Raw genomic sequence first — 15,814 nt, forward strand, 5'->3', positions numbered from 1 at the left:
ATCGCCCCCCTTTGCAATCGCCCACCACCATCACCGCCCACCACAAGAATCGTCAAAATACTCAATTGTAGGCCAAATTCTATAGAAAAAAGTACATTCTAGTCCTCGTCAATCGCCCTATATTGCTCAAGCCCACGGGCGATAATTTCTTCAGCTTCCTGGACCAAGTGTGCAGGCCTGGACTTGGTCTTCTTAGATCTCTTCTTGGGAGGCTTTTGACTAGCTTTTTGAGCCTCGTCAATTTCGTCAATAGTAGCAAATCTGTCGTTGGCGTCTATTTTGACCCTTTTACGTGAATAGGGTTTTTTGGATTCCAACTCGTTGGCTAAGAAGTCGTTTTTTGCCTTCAAAGCAGCGATTTCCGTATTCTTCTGATCAAGTGCCCTCCCTACCTTCGTCAACATAGTCCTGACGACCCTATCTCGGGGACTAGTGGCCGTCTTGGCTAAGCCCTGTTGCCTGCGGACGTCGTGACTACCTTGAGGTGTATTGAAGAGGTCGTTCCGGGTTGCCCGGGTCTTCCGGGGTGGTGTGGATGGGGGGACTGGTTTTGCAGCTTCGTCCCGGACCGCCTCGGGGTCGTCAAGTATACGAGCGGGTTGGAAAGGCCAGATTCCAGTCTTCCGGAAGCCGGATATGATATTCCGGGCTGACATACCCTGCGCTGAGGCGTCCCGGTAGCAAAAAAGGAAGCGTTGTGTGACGGCGTTTAGCAACACCCACTACCGCTGCACCACACCTTCCAAAAGGATGCCAGAATTACAAGCCGTCAGGCTGCAATTCTATAGTGGGTTATAGTATGGTCACGCACCCATAGGGCCTCAGCGCCTACCGCCGTGCCGTGACACGTTGCTTGTTGATAGGTGCTGAGGCTGTGAAGGAAGCCAATTCGAGGGTTCTTTGGCGAAAATAGGACTTCAAAGCCGAAAAGACAGACCGGTCGAGTGGCTGGGTCTTGTGAGAAGTGTGTGAAGGCAAGTATAGTAGGTGTACGCGGTTTCTTTTAGCTAGAAGCATAAAGTCTTCGTCGATATGAGTAGCGTGTTTGTCGAGGATTAATAGGCGCCAATCGTCCTTCCTTTGGGGCTTTGTTTGAGGAAGATATACTTCCTTGAGCCACATAAGAGCTATTTTGCTATTGCTCCAGCCTGTGGGCGTACAGTCGTACTTCCAGGTCTTGAGGACTGGTAGTTCCTTGAAGTTATCCGGGAAGTGTTGGCCTTGTAGATTTTCACCCGTAAAGATCACTACGGGCGTCAATCGCTTGCCCTCAGCGGTACCACACTCGATAATACTGACCCAGGTCGTTGGATCAGGGCCAGTCAGGACTGCCCGAGATGTGAGGGCATCGCCAATCACCTTCCCAACCGTAGTTTCCGTCTCTTGCATGCCATGTTCGTCCATATTGGCGATATTCGCAGGTACCAGCTTCTTGTCCTTAATTACAGCTTCCAAACGATCAAAAAAATGCTGGAATCTCTCACGGGTAGATCCTTTGACTCGAGACCGTTCTAATAAGGTACCTAACTTGGCCTTTACCCTGGGGTTGCGGGTAAAAAACCGATCTACCCAGCGCTCACCAACTCGCCCAGGGGGCCCGGCTTCGTTCAGGATCGCTTGTGCGAATCGTCTTAGCTGTGCACGACTTGGGGCACGCCCTGCAGCTTCCTCCTCAAGAGCCCACTCGGCGACGAAGGCTTCCTGGCCGTCAGTTAACTTCTGGGTGTTTTTTTGGGCTTGTCGTGGATCCTGTTGTCCACGGCGTCGTCTGCTGAGGGTGGATTCAGGGATCCTATATAGGCGCGCTACTTCCTTCTGCTGAGCGCCCTGATCAATAGCCTCAATAGCCTCGGCTATTAGCCGCTCTCGTACGCGTCGAACCATCGTATTTTGAGCCTATTCCGACCAGTATTGAGGAAGTTGTTAGTAGTGGAAGGTAGAGAGTAGGAAGTTGGCGGTGTGGGGGAAAAATTGCAAAGTGGGGCGATTGCAAAGGTGGGTCACCCTGTCTATAAGATTGACAATAACTCACCTAAACAACGCCAGAAAATTTGTTCTCACTCTACTCCCGACCTGACCTGCGACTCTAATCCCACAATGTGTCTCCGTGTCGTGCCCATGCACCCCTGGTGCGATTGCTTTGACCCGGACGAGGGCTTTGATGGCCCTAGCTGCCCGCACCATGTGCATATAGCGGAACAGCCCGTGGACAACACAGCAGTAGGAACAAGTGAATCAGACGCCCCTACCCGCTCGGCGCTACTGGAGAAAGTCACCCGGCCGGCGGCCGTCTGGCAGCACTGCGTGACGTACAAGTCCGAGTGGACGGTACCGAGCAGCGGCAGCCCGGTTCTGCAGGAGGGCCACGAGCTAGAGTGTCCCATAGCCATGGCCCAGATCAGTAGCAGACACAAGAATGCGATGCTAACCCCTAATGTTGACGAGATCGTCTCTCACGGCAACAGGCTCAGAGACTGCAAGCACTACATCGTGTGGCCAGGCCTGTGCGCGCACTGCAACCGCCCAGGCGAGGGGAAAGCATTGCTCTTGGTGCAGGTTAACTTCGATAGCACGGGAGCTGTCATCACAGCTCTAGAGACTGCTAAGAATAATATTCTAGAAATTGACGACGAAGTCAAAGCCCGCTCACGTCAGGCGACGAGACACTCACCCCGCCGCCAGAGCTAGCAACCAACCACGACACCGCGCGACCAACCGTCGCCGCCTACGTGCACTGCGTCGACGGGCTGGTCGACGGCGAGGAGGAGGTCGACGGCGAGGAGGAGGTCGACGGCGAGGAGGAGATCGACGTCTCACAGTCAGTCATTTATCTGGCGCCGTTGTATCACCGCGACCGCGTGGCGCCGCCGATCGACGTCTCGGCCGAGTGGGCGCGGCTCAAGGGCAGCGCGCGGGGAGCGTACGACGAGCAGCTCGCGCGGCTCGGGGACCGGGTAACTGGTATTGTTGACATCGCTCTGTATGCCTCCCCGTCAAACACCAAAGTCTTCCACGTAGGGCACTGCAGCCTCGGTATCAACGGCATCGCGAATTTCGCCGACAGCGCGCGGCTAGTTTTCAAGAACCTCATGCGCTCGCTATCTTCCCTGACGTTACCGGACCCAGCTACGCATGCTATTCTAGCCACCCAGTATATTCCGGCCACTCAATACATCCCGGCCGCCCAGTACATCCTGGCAACCCAGGCTTCTATGACCGTGCCGCATAGATTGTATATAAGCTTTGATCTGGGTACCCAATCCAAAAATCGGCGTACCCCCTCGGGGGTCCTTGCCAGCTGCTGGTAGCTGAGATGCTCAGGGATTAATTTCGGCCGGTAAAATCGTGAAATACTATCTTACCGCCTGTGCGCTTCCATGTGCTAGCCCGGCCGCCCGGGCCAACAAGGCGTGAAACCTGTACGGACTTGAAGCCACCGGCATCTGAGAGTGTAAATAGTGTTATTTCTACTTTGCTGGGCTTCCTTGGCGCCCTGTATGGCGTTGGGTGGCTGCCTAGAAATACGGCATTTTACTATACAAAAAGCGGTCCCTGCGTTCGCAGCTGCCAATGACCCCCAGGGGTGTACGCCGATTTTTAGATGGGGTACCCAGATCAAAGCTCTCCTGCAATGTGTCACATGAACACTTGTTCATGCGAGCCCCGGCATGGAGGTGCTGTGATTACACGCTCAAGGCTCTCAGCAGCCACACAACTTCTCATTGACCTCGTCAATGTTGCCCAAGCGCAGTGCTCGCCATTTTAGCTGCATGTTTGCGTGCAGCCGGGTACCTTTCCAGAAATGTCAAAAGTTCCGTTCTGTTTGCAGAGCTTGGCTTTTCTGTCGACTAGCTGAACTTGACTCTTGAGTCAATGCCTGACCGAAAGATGAGAGGCAAAGAACGGCACTGAAAGGCCAGAGCAGAGTGTAACCGTGTGACGACGGCCAAGAAGCCATCGTGTTGGTTTGTCTCAGGCTCGATGAGCAATCTCAGGCTTTCCGCGGAGCACCGCGGCTGCAAGTCCGAGGTGGGTGCCGGCGGCCGTGATATCTGAGCCCGCCTCTGCATATGAAGATCGGAACAATGCTTTCAGTGTAGCTTTGCGGCACATGAAATCGCACCCCCAATCGCGACAGATGCGATTGGGCCTTCTAAAAGCGGCCCCGGCTACATTCGGCCAGTATGTGCACCCCCCGAGCCACGCTGACTGTGTAATCGGTTTCTGGGATCATAACCAGGTTATCGGAAGCCTAAGAGGCTGGCTAGCCAATCATACACGCGACGCGGGCGACTAGGTGACATCCCGGCGCTGCCAAGGTTTGGGGTCTCCTGCCACCGAGCCATAGAAAACCAGGAAATAGCAGCTAACAGTGACGGACCGTGCGCAAAAGGGGGGGCCAAGGGTATGTTGGACGGTGAAGAGCGTGGCATTTTAGGTTTCCTTCAAGTGCGGAGACTTGTCGCATTTTCTTCCACTTGACCCATCAGTTAACCGCATCAGTCGGATCGAGTTCCGGCTCGAGTTGCGGCTCTGCCTCGGCGTTGTGTGTTCTGATCCTGCCAGCATGGGCGCCAAAGGCAACGACCTGCCGCCCAACGACTCGGTAGGACCCAGACTCTTGGCGGTCCTAGTTCCCTTGTTCGCAGTCGCCCTCGTCCTTTACGCGGTACGCATTTGGTCCCGCTTACGGCCGAAGCCGAGGCTGACTGCGGCTGACTACATGATAACGGTCGCTGTGGTGAGTGCCTCCCTCGCGTCCAGAGAGACTGACCATGTCCTGACTGGCAGTCGAGCAGGTTGCCGAAACAATCGCGATTGTATTCACCATCGCAGCCGTGAGCCGCGGGTTCGGACGGCATGTCTGGTACATCAACAAAGATGAAGCGTCGGACATCGGAACATTCACATTTGTCGTCTTCGTCATCGGGCTGTGGGCATCCTGCTTCGGACGAATCTCGGTTGCCTGTCTGCTACTGCGCATCACGCCATGGCCGCGGTGGAAGATGTTGTTATGGGTCATCATTGGGTTTCAGCTGGCTGCGCTCATCGCCTGCGACATTGTTGAATTAATCGCCTGTCGGCCAATCCGGGCGGCGTGGGAGACTGTTCCCGACTCGGAGTGCTTTCCCATCGAGGGCATGTGGGCAAATGCCTATGTCTTCATTTGTGAGTGCTGCCCATTTCAAGGCACCGGAAGCTGGCGTGCTGACAGGTAGGAAGCCATTGCCATGTTTAGCGACGCGATATTCGCTTTGCTACCCATGGTCACCATCTGGCGGCTGAACCGGTCCGTTGTCGAACGGACGTTGATAACAATTCTCCTGGCGCTGGGACTTCTAGCCGTTGGGGCTGGAATATTCAAGATCAAGGTCTTGAAGGGCTACGACATCACGGCCGAGGACAACGCCATCGACCAGATACCCGGGTATATGTGGGCGAGGCTTGAGGAGATTCTCATCATCATCGGTGCGTGCGCGCCGCTTCTCAAGTCACCAATCGAGGGGTTTCTGCACCGCAAATTCGGGCTTCCCTTGTTTCGGCCGGTTGTCAGGGATCTGAATTCGGTGCACTCACTTCCTTCGACGGCCAACGTGCGGAGAATGAGATTCGGGAAGAATCGGGAATGCTCGCATGGAACCGAGCAGAGCCGCGAGCACGAGACCTGGCGTCCTGGGACGAGCTCGATATCCCTTGAACACGTCGGCTCTCGCCCAATGAATAAGAATAAGATAGAGCACAAATCCATTAATTAATTATTTCAGGCATCGAATTCTTTTCGTGCAGGCTGGCGGCGGGGTCGGGACCGGCGGCCACTGGTGAGGCCGTGCCATCCCAGAAAAGCCAAAACACTGGATCATGGGCAACAAGATTGCCAGTAGTGCCTCCCTGGTGCAGATGAATCCGGCAGGCGGCAGGCGCTACGGATGCCGACTGCCGTTTAATCACGCTATCTCGCATGCGCTTTCCTCTTGCGACTCGTCAGTATCCAAGGCCACCAGGGTCTCTCTTTTTTGTCTAGCATTATTAGGTATTACTGGAACTCTGGCTCCTTCCGCCGTCTAACATGAGTTTCTTGTCCGCATTGTGTAACACCCGGGTCCCGGTGTTGAAGATGAACTCCCCGGGCCGACAAGAGCGGATCCATGCATGCCTCTTTACACAACCCTAACCCTGGTATCAGATTATCTGAGCAAATTTCGCAGCCAAATTTGCAGCAACGTCTCGCTCGTGATGCTCAAAATCGTATGATTCCCGTGATCATCACCAAAAATGAACCTTCAAATCCACGCCCATAATCCACAACCATGACATCCGCGAATGCCATACACAGTGCACCCGCTCCAACTCGGGATCCAGCCGACCCGAACATTGAGCGATGGGACGACATTGGGCTGGTACTGATCCACGATTTCATCTCCGCGGCCGACGAGGCAGCCATGATCGCGGCCTTCCACGCCGCGGACCCGCGGACGGGCGGCCGGAAGCGGCTAAGCCAGCACTTTGGCTACCACTTCGATTATACGACGTTCGGCGCGTCGGACACGCGCTTCACGCCGCTCCCACCATACGTCGCCAACCTGCTCCCCCGCCTCCCCGTCCAGGGGTATCTCCCGGACCAGTTCACCGTGCAGTACTACCCGCCCGGCGCGGGGATCCCGCCCCACGTCGACACACACTCCATGTTCAGCGAGGCGCTTTACAGCCTCTCCTTTGGCAGCGCCGTGCCAATGGCGTTCAAAAAGTCCGGCACCAACGACGCCCGCAAGATGCGCCTCCCAAAGCGGTCGCTGCTGGCGTCGCCAGACCCCCCCGAACCTCAACCGCCGTCAGCGGGGGAAGCCAGCGGGCCCAGCGGCCAGTCTGCCCCTGCGCACCCACCCCCGGCACCCCCAGCCACCCAACAACCTGCAGGCGGGACGGAGCAGCAGGAATCCGAGGGAGAGGAGCTGCCGTCGTGGGAGCTGCTGCTGCCGGCGCGGTCGCTGCTGCTCATGACGGGTGCGTCGCGCTATGGCTACACGCATGGCATCAAGGGGCGCAAGACGGACGTGGTGGGCGGGCAGACGGTGCCGCGCGAGGGGCGGTACTCGATCACGATGCGCACCACCAGGCGCGGTTTAGACATTGGATGCACGTGCAGCTTCCCTGGGGTGTGTGACGCGCGGGTGAGGGAGGAGCAAGCGGCGGTGGCGAGGGATGCGGATCCCGTGGGCTTGCAGTAGGCGATAAAAAAGCACTTGAGATGCACGTCTCTGCAACAAAAGTCCTGCGGAAAATTAGTGGCAAGCACACCAGCGAGCAGGGCGCGTGCAGATATGCGTCTCGAGAAGGACCTTTTGCTGTCGTCGATGTACGTAAGGGCCACCTCACAGTCCAGCCACCATTTGCCATTGTTTCGTAAGGAACACCGAAAAAGATGGAGCAGAACTGGAGCTCGCAGTGTGGACACGCCTTGGTGACCCTCTTCGGTTTTTGGCCCTGGTCTCATTTGCCTCTATCTTGGGCAGGCGGTCTTCGTCCTTGGGTATCTTCTCATGTACTTGAAGTCCCGCCATCGGAGTCTGTGCGGAGTAGTATGCTAGAGGTGCACGTAATGAGGGAGACGACAGTGGCTGCGCTTCCGCCCGCTACGATTACGGCTCTCACGATGACCGGTGTGCGAGGGGAGATGAAATGGAAGGGTGGGTGGGAGAAAAGAGACAGATTTGGCTTAGAAAGTCAGATACGATTAGAAACTTAAACAAATTCATCCACATCTAATCAATTAAACTTAGGTTTAGTTTCAGCTGCCTATAGTAGCTTCTATGTGTTTGCCGTCACGATAAGCTTCGTTTCGACTCCCCGGTTTTCAACAACGGTTAGTTGGGAAGCGACAGAGCTAGGCTCGACCGGTTTGCTGTCCTGCACGTCTCTCAATTTTCGTCTTTTCCGAGGGGTATCTGAGACCTGTTTCATTGGTTAGCGAATGGCATAGCATAAGGGGGAGGTGTAGTTGGCCAAGTGTGGGAAGCTGAACACACCACCCGAGGTGCAGGCACTGTGCTCCTACGTTGACAGGAATTAGCTGGCATGAACAGGGAAAATTTTCTCAGGCCCGGTTCTAGACCGCCTGTTCCCCCTCTTAGATCAAGAGCGCTCGTCATGCAGCAGGAGAGATCGGACCCCTATAGGGCCGATCACCATGACAGCATACAGTAGTTCCCGAGTCGTGCCTTAGCTCAATTGTCTATCCAGACGCCTGCATGAGCTCTGTTTGCTCGAGACGGGATTGTGCTTTCCCGAGCGACTTCTTTACCCTAAAAAGTGGAGAGTCCGAAAGACATGAACAATAGGAAAAACAATAAGAAGGTGAGATGTGGAAAAACACAAAACACCAGGTCTGTAAAAAGGAACAAAGGGGGGAAAGAGCTTTCCACCACCCGGGTCTTGCTTTCTTGCTCCACGTTACCCCGCAATCTGAGCTAACACTGTGCATGCAAACACTGGCCAATGAAGTCACAAAACTGGGACCCTGGCTGTTATCTGCACTGTACGTGTCTTTGGCCCGCTGATGGTGAGCTGCTGATAAGCGGGTCAACAGAGCCGATCCGGAACAAAAGGAATTACCACTCAGATGTTCACCTCGACACAAACGGGAACACCCAGGCCTCCAAGATCTGGTCGAAAATCTCGTTCCGAGAAGGGACTGACGGCCAAGCAAGAAAAGTAGGGCTTACTAGCAGGATATGGGCAGACTGTGTGCCGCACTGGACTGTTGTGGCGGCCAATATCGGTTGTTACCAACTGAGACACATGCAGTGGCACAATGGTGGCTTGCGGAAAGGAGGGGCGAGACTCGTCGGCCAAAGAGCGCGAGCAAGAATGGAGTTGTTAAATGCCCATCTCCCTCTCGCGTCATTTGAACCGTCTGCGGTTCTTCTCCCAGAGCCTGGCACATCACTTTATAATCAGCACACTCAGAATTAAGTCAGGGGGGTCAGCTCGAGTCTCGCATCAAAGCCATGGCATCCTCTTCCAAAGACACCGAGCAGATGTTGAGCTCGCAAGAGCACTCCGCAGTTGGCGACTCGGGTTTGCCTGCTTACCCCGCGGCGCCATCTTACCTCTCGATTGACACTGGCGTTTCGTACCACCATGACCAGGTAACCAGCGCTGGCGCGTCGTACTGCGCGCGCACAATGTCGTACACTAGCAACACCTCGACTAGCGCTCCGCACGCCATGTCGCCGGACTGCATGTCTCCGTCCTTGATGTCCCCGTTCTCGTACTCCATGTCCCCCATGTCCCCGTACAACACAAACCACACTGGCTATTTCCCCCTTGGCGCTTCGCAGTACGGCCCAATCAGCCCTGTGACGTATGGCCAGGCGGGGGTTTCCCAACAGTGCTACACGTCCTCGTCGTCCTTGTCCGGCGACAGCAACCCGTTTGCGCCATCTCTGCTGGGGCACGCCAATGCAACCAGCTTTAGAGTAGGCCAGCCCAGCAGCAACACGGCAACCAAATGGAAAGCCACAGCTGCGAACGGCAAGCAGTTCGAGGCTTATGCTGCTGGTCATAGTGGTGCTGGTACTGCCGAAGCCAGCAGCAGTGCGGATACCGGCACGGGAGACACCAAGTTCACCTGTCTTGTGTCTGGATGCAGGCAAAAGGCGTACAGCCAGATCTACGACCTTGACTACCACTACAAGCTTGTGCACTGCCGCGCCAGCAACGTGGAGAGCCGCGCCAGCAATGTGGACAGCCGCGCCAGCAACGTGGAGGCCGCAAAGCCAGAGATGACGGAGGCGACGAAGGTGGAAGCGAAGGAGAAAGCTCCGCAGGAGATGAAGATTAAGCAGGAGCCACTCGAGGATCAGCACCGCCCACCACGGAAGCAGCAGCAGCCCCATCCACAGCAGAAGAAGAAGGCCAAGTACGTCTGCGACTACCCGCGGTGCTTCCGGCGCGGCAGCAGCAGCAGCGAGGGCAGTCGCGCACCGCTCTCGTTCCAGTACGCCAGCCAGCTGCGCGAGCACCTGATCGACGTCCACGGCGAGGACATGGTCGCGCCGCGTTCGCACCTCAGGAAGCCCAGCATGCCTCGCGAGGCAGACCACGCGCCGCGCCGCGGCTCCGACGAGTGGTGGAGCAGCCGCGCGATTGACACGACGTGGTGGCGCTGTAGCTCGTGCGTCGGCCCGCGGGTCGAGATTGGCAGGGAGGGCTTTGTGTGCACCACCTGCGGCAAGCAGTGCGAGGTGCCGCGGAGACAACTCCGCAGCGGTGGCGGCGTTGTTGGCGGCAACGGCAATCGTGGCGGCAGCGATGGCGCCGCTGGCGGTGCCAATGGTGGTGCCAATGCCGGTACTGTGAATGGTGGTGGTCCAAAGCGGCCTCGCCGTTCGCGGCCGTCAAGGTCCAAATCTGCTGCCGAAAAGACGGAGACCATTCTCAGAAAGGCTGCTGAGGCAAATGCGAGGATTGCGGCTGTGAAGGCTGCGAAGGCTGCGAAGGCCGCCGAGGACATCAAGGTGGAGCATGACTAACTCTGGAAGGCACGTTCATGCCTTCAAATTCAAGTGGGGTGGCACTTGCCCGAGGTGCGTTCCAAGTGTGGGACCACGGAGCAGCCTCCTTAGAAAGCCAGCCTCAAGACATGGGACAAAATGGCAAGAGGGTGGAGCGGACCAGTGTGTGTTTTTTTGGATGATTGACGATTTATGACTGACGAACAGAATTTGCTACTCTGGAGGAGTGGCATGGCTAGTACTGGCTTACAAAAGAACCAGATAGATGACACTGTGTGCTGTTTTTTACCCTGTGTTGTCCGATGCAGTCCCACTGTCCCATCCTCCCGTTGCAGCCTACCGCCCATCGGCTCTGGGACCGGCATAAATTTGCCCTCCCTCCCATCCAGCACCTAACCAATCCAGAGCATAAGATGTACCTTCAAGTCGTCTGGTTTAAAGAACGGCATAACGGGATAGGTCTTACTAGTGGCGGCCAGGGTTATAGCAAGGAGACCAACTTGATGGATCGTAAGCGGACGATACAGGACTCGATTGGGGCTGGCGCCAGGTATGTCGTACACGGCGATATCTACGAGTTAAGCACGTCTGATTAGAGAAACGCCCGCTACCACACATCCGCTTCTTCCAGATGCGATATGCCATGCCACAGATATTTGCCGGTATAAAAGCCGCCGGAGCCCTTCAAGCTATCTTTGGCGGCGACCCCCCGGACGATAACTTACCAGGTTCGGTTCGAAACGAGGTATTTTTACCTACCGACTAGGACGATATGCTCAAAGAGGCTCTCGAGCTCGGCATCTTGAACGAGAGGACAGAAGCGATTTGGAGAAAATCCCTTCTCGAGATGGCGTACCATGAAGCTGTACGGAAAGTTCAGTTTCCTAAGCGATTGCAAAGAGAGCTAGGCGAGAGGGATTCCGATCTGGAGGCCTCAGGAGAGGAGTACGAGGACGACAAGAATTCATTCTCCAACACCATACTCCCAGCGCTACGTACAAACAGTATTCAAGTCAGCCAATATACCAAGACGGGCAGTGGGATTAGTAGTCTCAAGGAGGAGGAGAAGGAGGAACGTCTACCAATACAGCAGAGCAAGCATGATGATGGCCACGATAGCCACGAGGAGAAGAAGGAGAAGGAACGTCTACTAATAGAGCAGAGCAAGTATGACGATGGCTACGAGGAGTAGAAGGGGGTGCCGGAGGGAAGAGAGAAGGGAAAGCAGAAGATGAGTATTAGTACTGACAAGGATAAGGGCACTGATAATGGCGAAGGGGAGACGCTTACGCTCACGCCCAAGCTCTCCAAGCTGAGCCTCAAGGGAAGCTACCGCAAGCTCAAGGAGGTGTCGGGCAAGTTCAAGCGGTCTCGAGTTGGGTCGTTATTCCAAAATTTAAGGGACGAGGGGTGGGTCGGAGAACAGGAGTACTAGGAGGTATTCATAGTTATCTAGTCTATGAACTACACCGAAGGCAAGAGAGACGGTCCGGCGGTCCTTCGCACTCTTCTCTCAAAGCTGCACGACTCTCTTCGTAAAGCACGCGGGGTACTGGCGCGAAACTACTTCAGTCCCGCGGCCAGATGTGACATGACATGATGGAAAAGCAATTGCTGTGTTTTAATACCTCAAGCCCGCTCGCAGGCACAGTTCCCTGAGATCTACCCTGCACTTGGCTCCCCAGCCTACGCTAAAACGCTTCCGCTCCGCCTGCCTGCAACACGCAGTTCAACAGGAACGTTATATCTTGGCTAGCGAATCGAATTACCGGCTTCCAGCTACGCAATCTTCGCGGTCGTAATCCGCGTAAGGCGTCTAAGAGAACTATAGCTGGAAAGTTGCTACGCCGTCCACTATCACGCGTTTGAGGACTGCGTCCTCAAGCCTCCAGTCCTGGAACGTCCCAGTAGAGCTTTGAGAGATAGGTATTTGGACCTTTTGCGGTCTAGAGGCACCGTCATCTGCGTGCCTTAATGAATCGCCAGCGTTATCATCGACGGTATCAAAACCTAGGCTCGGGCTTCCTAATAAGGGAATTAGCGATAAGGGAATTAGCGACGAGAATGCCCGGTCAAGAAATCGAAGAACTGACCCAAATCACTAGTATTACCAATGCCAGCCTACAAAGGAATATCACATACATTGTCGCCAGGGATGGCCTGCCCGGCTGCCGATAGGTCGGGCGATAGACGCGGCGGTGTCTGGGAAGGCGATAGAGAGCGCTGTAAGCCCGTAATTGTTCTGGCAAGGCTCCCGGTTGACCTGTCAAGTCGACTCTGTTGCTTCTCTCGACTCCTAGACAGCGAGTATCGCCAGATTGCCCACAGGAATCCATTAATTACTTAGTTCCTCATTGCCAAGACTTCGCAATGACTGTCATTGTAGTTCCAGACTCGTACCACGTCGTTGTCCGTGGCTTTGACGGCCAGGACGATGAGACGCCAGGTGTGATCCGCCGATTTCTTAAAGCCCTATATTATGAAGTAGATGGGGGAGCTCCTATCAGACGCAGCTCCCATCGCATTTCCTATTCCGATGACGGCGAATGCGTACTCAAGGTCAGTTGCCTTCCCGCGATATCAACACCATCTCATGCTCAACCGGCTGGTCCCAACTAAGCCTCGTCCGGTCCAACCAGATCCGTTTCGAGTGCTCCGATCAGCAGGGTTCTCTTGACGAGAGCCTTAGGGCTTTCTGCGACTGCTTCTTCAGCAATGGAGATAGCAGGATCTATGGCACCCTCTCCGAGTTTGGTGTCCTGGGATACTCGCCCGAGTCGGAGCAGATGAGCACGTTGTGGTACAGTGCGCTCTTCATGTGGCTGCAGAACCTTGGCAGCAAGGAGCTCAACCAGCTCAACGGCTTCATAGAAGATATTAAGAAAAAGACAAAGGCTCTGAGCTCCTATCTCCCAAACTGGTAATTAGGGTGTTCATCTCCACTCCCCCGCCCCATCGTTGTTGACACAAACAGGCTAGAAGCCGGCCTTATGGCCGCCTCGCTCGGACATACTTGGTTCCCAGTGACCGAATCATTTCAATCCAGGGCGCATCCGGGCTTCGTCTCCACCTCGAACAGTAACTTGGTTGGTTGGGCAGGTAGTATCATGAACGATGACCCAGGAAAGTGTAATTGAACTCTTTTCCCTTTTCTTTCTTCTCTTTTTTGTCTTCTTTCTTTCTCTTTGGCGACGAGTGTTTGTCTTTCCCACTTGCAACTGCACACTGTTTCCGCAGGACACAGCTTGCAGCAATGTTCTAACAAGTACCAATTGTTTGCCTTGAATGCGTGCGTGGTGATGGATATGAGCCACTTCACTTTTCTGATAAATCTAACAGAGGTAGTCCCTCCTTGAGCAGATGAAATAAAATACAGGAATAAAAATATAAAAAGAAAATTCTAACAAGTACGTACTTCACGCAGCTACCTCCCGCGAGATCAGCATTCAGCACCGGGAAGTCCTCAAGAACCTCGAGGCTCTTTTCGCCACGGGCTTTGAGACAGCGACGGTCTGCAAACAGGCGGTGGACGTCTTCCTGTCCTCCCAGCGCACCACTGTTGTCAACAGCATTACCCCGAGTGTTGGAATCACCAGGTACCGGTACTGGAATCAACAGGGCGCGCTGCGCGCCGTATACTGGTGGTTCAAGTGTTGGATTTTCGTTGTCTATGTGTATCTCTGAGGAGGAAGGTGGAAGTGGCCGTAGGCCACTTATTTAGGTTCGGTGGCCCTGCCCCCTGCCCCTCCACAGCCACATGTGGCTGCTTGCGCCTCCACAGCCACATCTGTGGCTGACTAGCGCGTTGTTCCAACACCGAGCCCACCACGGCCTCCAGCGCTTACAACTACGCGGCCTACTCAGCAAACATTACCGCTATCGAGAACACGCCTGTGAAGTCGGCTGGGGACTCGACGTGGCAGGTTTTGAAAAGGCACTAGGCTTCATCCAGCACACCGATGGCGAGATCAAGGCGGCCAAGGAGCGAGCCGACGTGCTGCAAGACTTGCCGAGCAAGCGGGGGTCACAAGCCATCCAGGTAGGGCTTGGATTGGCTTACTTGGCGTGGAATGCCTTCTCATTCTATAGAGAACGGCAGGAGAAGTCCAAGTGGAGTAGCGGTATGTCTTCCTCCCCTCCCGCAATTAATGTGACATGCGCTTGCGCATGGAGTGTCTTGCAGACTGCGTCGGATGGGCTTATTCGCTAATTGATTACCGCGGTGCGCTTCACTAGTTGCCAATCTTGTCAACTCAGCCATCCGCAGCGGCCAGATGTGCGAGCTGTGGTTGCATCTCGTCTACCACACGGGCGAAGGAACGCAGGCCATGTCGGAGGAGTATTTTCGCGCGCTCTCCGCCTTGATGGAGGTCCTAGAGATCGTGACCCCCACCGCGCAGAAGCGCACTCCCGAGGCCATCAGAGCCCGCATCATGTCCCATGCCAGGATTCTCGAGGCACAGAAGGAAGCCGTCAAAATACTCCTCGTCTGATCTTTTCGGGTATAGGGCTCGGGGTCTAGTGCGAGGTTGGGTACCTGCATGTAACCATGTCCTGTGATGGTAGGCACCCTGCACCAAGCTCATTCTGCGCCACTGGACGTGTGGCATGGTTGCTGGTTTACTCTAAATGGCAAATGTCTGCTATCTGTTTTCTAGTTATGTGCTGTTTCCTGCCCTGTGTTGTCTGATACCGTCCCGCCGTTCTTGCCTAATGGCAGTCGAATGATAGATAGAGGCAAGAGCTCAAACCCTACTATCCGTCCAACTGACCAAGTCCCTAATTGCGAAGCCTCTCCCGCCCACTCTTCCTGTTGCAGGGTCCCGGAGTTGGTAGTACCTCCCTTACCTCGAAAAGGCGCAATACAGTTAGCGGTGCCCAATTACAAGCTCGGTCGCTACTGCACTTCCTTTTTCTTTCTCTTTCCATTCTTTGCAAGCCCTACCTGAGGTTGAGCTTTGAGAAACCTCTGCGACTAACCACGGCGGTCACGACCCGGTCTTGGCCCTTTCACGCCACACCAACGGTCCCACAATGGAAATCGAGACACCCGCCCGAGCCGGAACCGGCCTATCGCGTCTTGAACGCCTTCCGGCCAAGATAATACTTGAAATCTTCGGCTACCTGATCATAGCCTCCAGCGAAGATGTCATGGGCATGCCGCCTTCCAAATATACTCAACAGCTCAGGAGTGGACTACGGGAACTAGTCGGACCTGCAAGCATGTCAAAGACTCTCTCGGGACTGGCAAATCGACTTCTCTTTACAACTCTCGTACTCGACAGGGGCGTGGCAATTAT

The 15,814-nt window shown here is 55.1% G+C and overlaps 7 protein-coding genes across 7 annotated transcripts; 6 read left to right on the top strand and 1 right to left on the bottom strand.

Moving 5' to 3' along the window:
• Positions 1 to 2,097: 2,097 nt before the first annotated feature.
• On the top strand, positions 2,098 to 3,308 carry B0T26DRAFT_671658 (uncharacterized protein; the record flags this gene model as incomplete). Its single annotated transcript, XM_060439361.1, has 2 exons — positions 2,098 to 2,504; positions 2,642 to 3,308. The coding sequence occupies 2 exons, from the start codon at positions 2,098 to 2,100 to the stop codon at positions 3,306 to 3,308; spliced, it is 1,074 nt and encodes a 357-aa protein (XP_060299775.1).
• Positions 3,309 to 4,138: 830 nt separating this feature from the next.
• On the bottom strand, positions 4,139 to 4,465 carry B0T26DRAFT_692293 (uncharacterized protein). Its single transcript, XM_060441159.1, has one exon. The coding sequence runs from the start codon at positions 4,431 to 4,433 to the stop codon at positions 4,242 to 4,244; it is 192 nt and encodes a 63-aa protein (XP_060299776.1). The 5' UTR covers positions 4,434 to 4,465; the 3' UTR covers positions 4,139 to 4,241.
• B0T26DRAFT_108689 (uncharacterized protein) lies at positions 4,444 to 5,990 on the top strand. The gene is made up of 3 exons (XM_060433263.1): positions 4,444 to 4,738; positions 4,797 to 5,169; positions 5,224 to 5,990. Exons 1-3 carry the CDS (start codon positions 4,568 to 4,570, stop codon positions 5,754 to 5,756), a joined length of 1,077 nt encoding a protein of 358 aa, XP_060299777.1. The 5' UTR covers positions 4,444 to 4,567; the 3' UTR covers positions 5,757 to 5,990.
• A 342-nt stretch (positions 5,991 to 6,332) lies between these two features.
• B0T26DRAFT_614564 (uncharacterized protein) lies at positions 6,333 to 7,196 on the top strand (the record flags this gene model as incomplete). Its single annotated transcript, XM_060435961.1, has 1 exon — positions 6,333 to 7,196. A coding segment is annotated over one exon (864 nt), but the record flags the coding sequence as incomplete, so codon positions are not given.
• Positions 7,197 to 8,634: 1,438 nt separating this feature from the next.
• On the top strand, positions 8,635 to 10,785 carry B0T26DRAFT_692300 (uncharacterized protein). Its single transcript, XM_060441160.1, has one exon. The coding sequence runs from the start codon at positions 9,006 to 9,008 to the stop codon at positions 10,530 to 10,532; it is 1,527 nt and encodes a 508-aa protein (XP_060299779.1). The 5' UTR covers positions 8,635 to 9,005; the 3' UTR covers positions 10,533 to 10,785.
• A 501-nt stretch (positions 10,786 to 11,286) lies between these two features.
• On the top strand, positions 11,287 to 11,949 carry B0T26DRAFT_671661 (uncharacterized protein; the record flags this gene model as incomplete). The annotated part of the gene is made up of 2 exons (XM_060439362.1): positions 11,287 to 11,702; positions 11,757 to 11,949. 2 exons carry the CDS (start codon positions 11,287 to 11,289, stop codon positions 11,947 to 11,949), a joined length of 609 nt encoding a protein of 202 aa, XP_060299780.1.
• A 935-nt stretch (positions 11,950 to 12,884) lies between these two features.
• On the top strand, positions 12,885 to 15,284 carry B0T26DRAFT_868323 (uncharacterized protein; the record flags this gene model as incomplete). Its single annotated transcript, XM_060447861.1, has 7 exons — positions 12,885 to 12,960; positions 13,074 to 13,434; positions 13,489 to 13,592; positions 13,939 to 14,147; positions 14,336 to 14,407; positions 14,467 to 14,635; positions 14,751 to 15,284. 7 exons carry the CDS (start codon positions 12,885 to 12,887, stop codon positions 15,005 to 15,007), a joined length of 1,248 nt encoding a protein of 415 aa, XP_060299781.1. The 3' UTR covers positions 15,008 to 15,284.
• Between the last annotated feature and the right edge of the window lie 530 nt (positions 15,285 to 15,814).

This window comes from Lasiosphaeria miniovina (assembly GCF_030549165.1).
Source record: "Lasiosphaeria miniovina strain SMH2392-1A chromosome Unknown B0T26scaffold_2, whole genome shotgun sequence".
In the NCBI taxonomy this organism is placed as follows: Eukaryota; Fungi; Ascomycota; class Sordariomycetes; order Sordariales; family Lasiosphaeriaceae; genus Lasiosphaeria; species Lasiosphaeria miniovina.

Coding starts and splice junctions, on each gene's coding strand:
- B0T26DRAFT_108689 (XM_060433263.1), top strand. CDS start 4,568: ATGGGCGCCAAAGGCAACGACCTGCCGCCCAACGACTCGGTAGGACCC. Junction 4,739..4,796: donor ACTACATGATAACGGTCGCT/GTGGTGAGTGCC, acceptor CTGGCAGTCGAG/CAGGTTGCCGAAACAATCGC. Junction 5,170..5,223: donor AAATGCCTATGTCTTCATTT/GTGAGTGCTGCC, acceptor ACAGGTAGGAAG/CCATTGCCATGTTTAGCGAC.
- B0T26DRAFT_692293 (XM_060441159.1), bottom strand. CDS start 4,433: ATGCCACGCTCTTCACCGTCCAACATACCCTTGGCCCCCCCTTTTGCG.
- B0T26DRAFT_692300 (XM_060441160.1), top strand. CDS start 9,006: ATGGCATCCTCTTCCAAAGACACCGAGCAGATGTTGAGCTCGCAAGAG.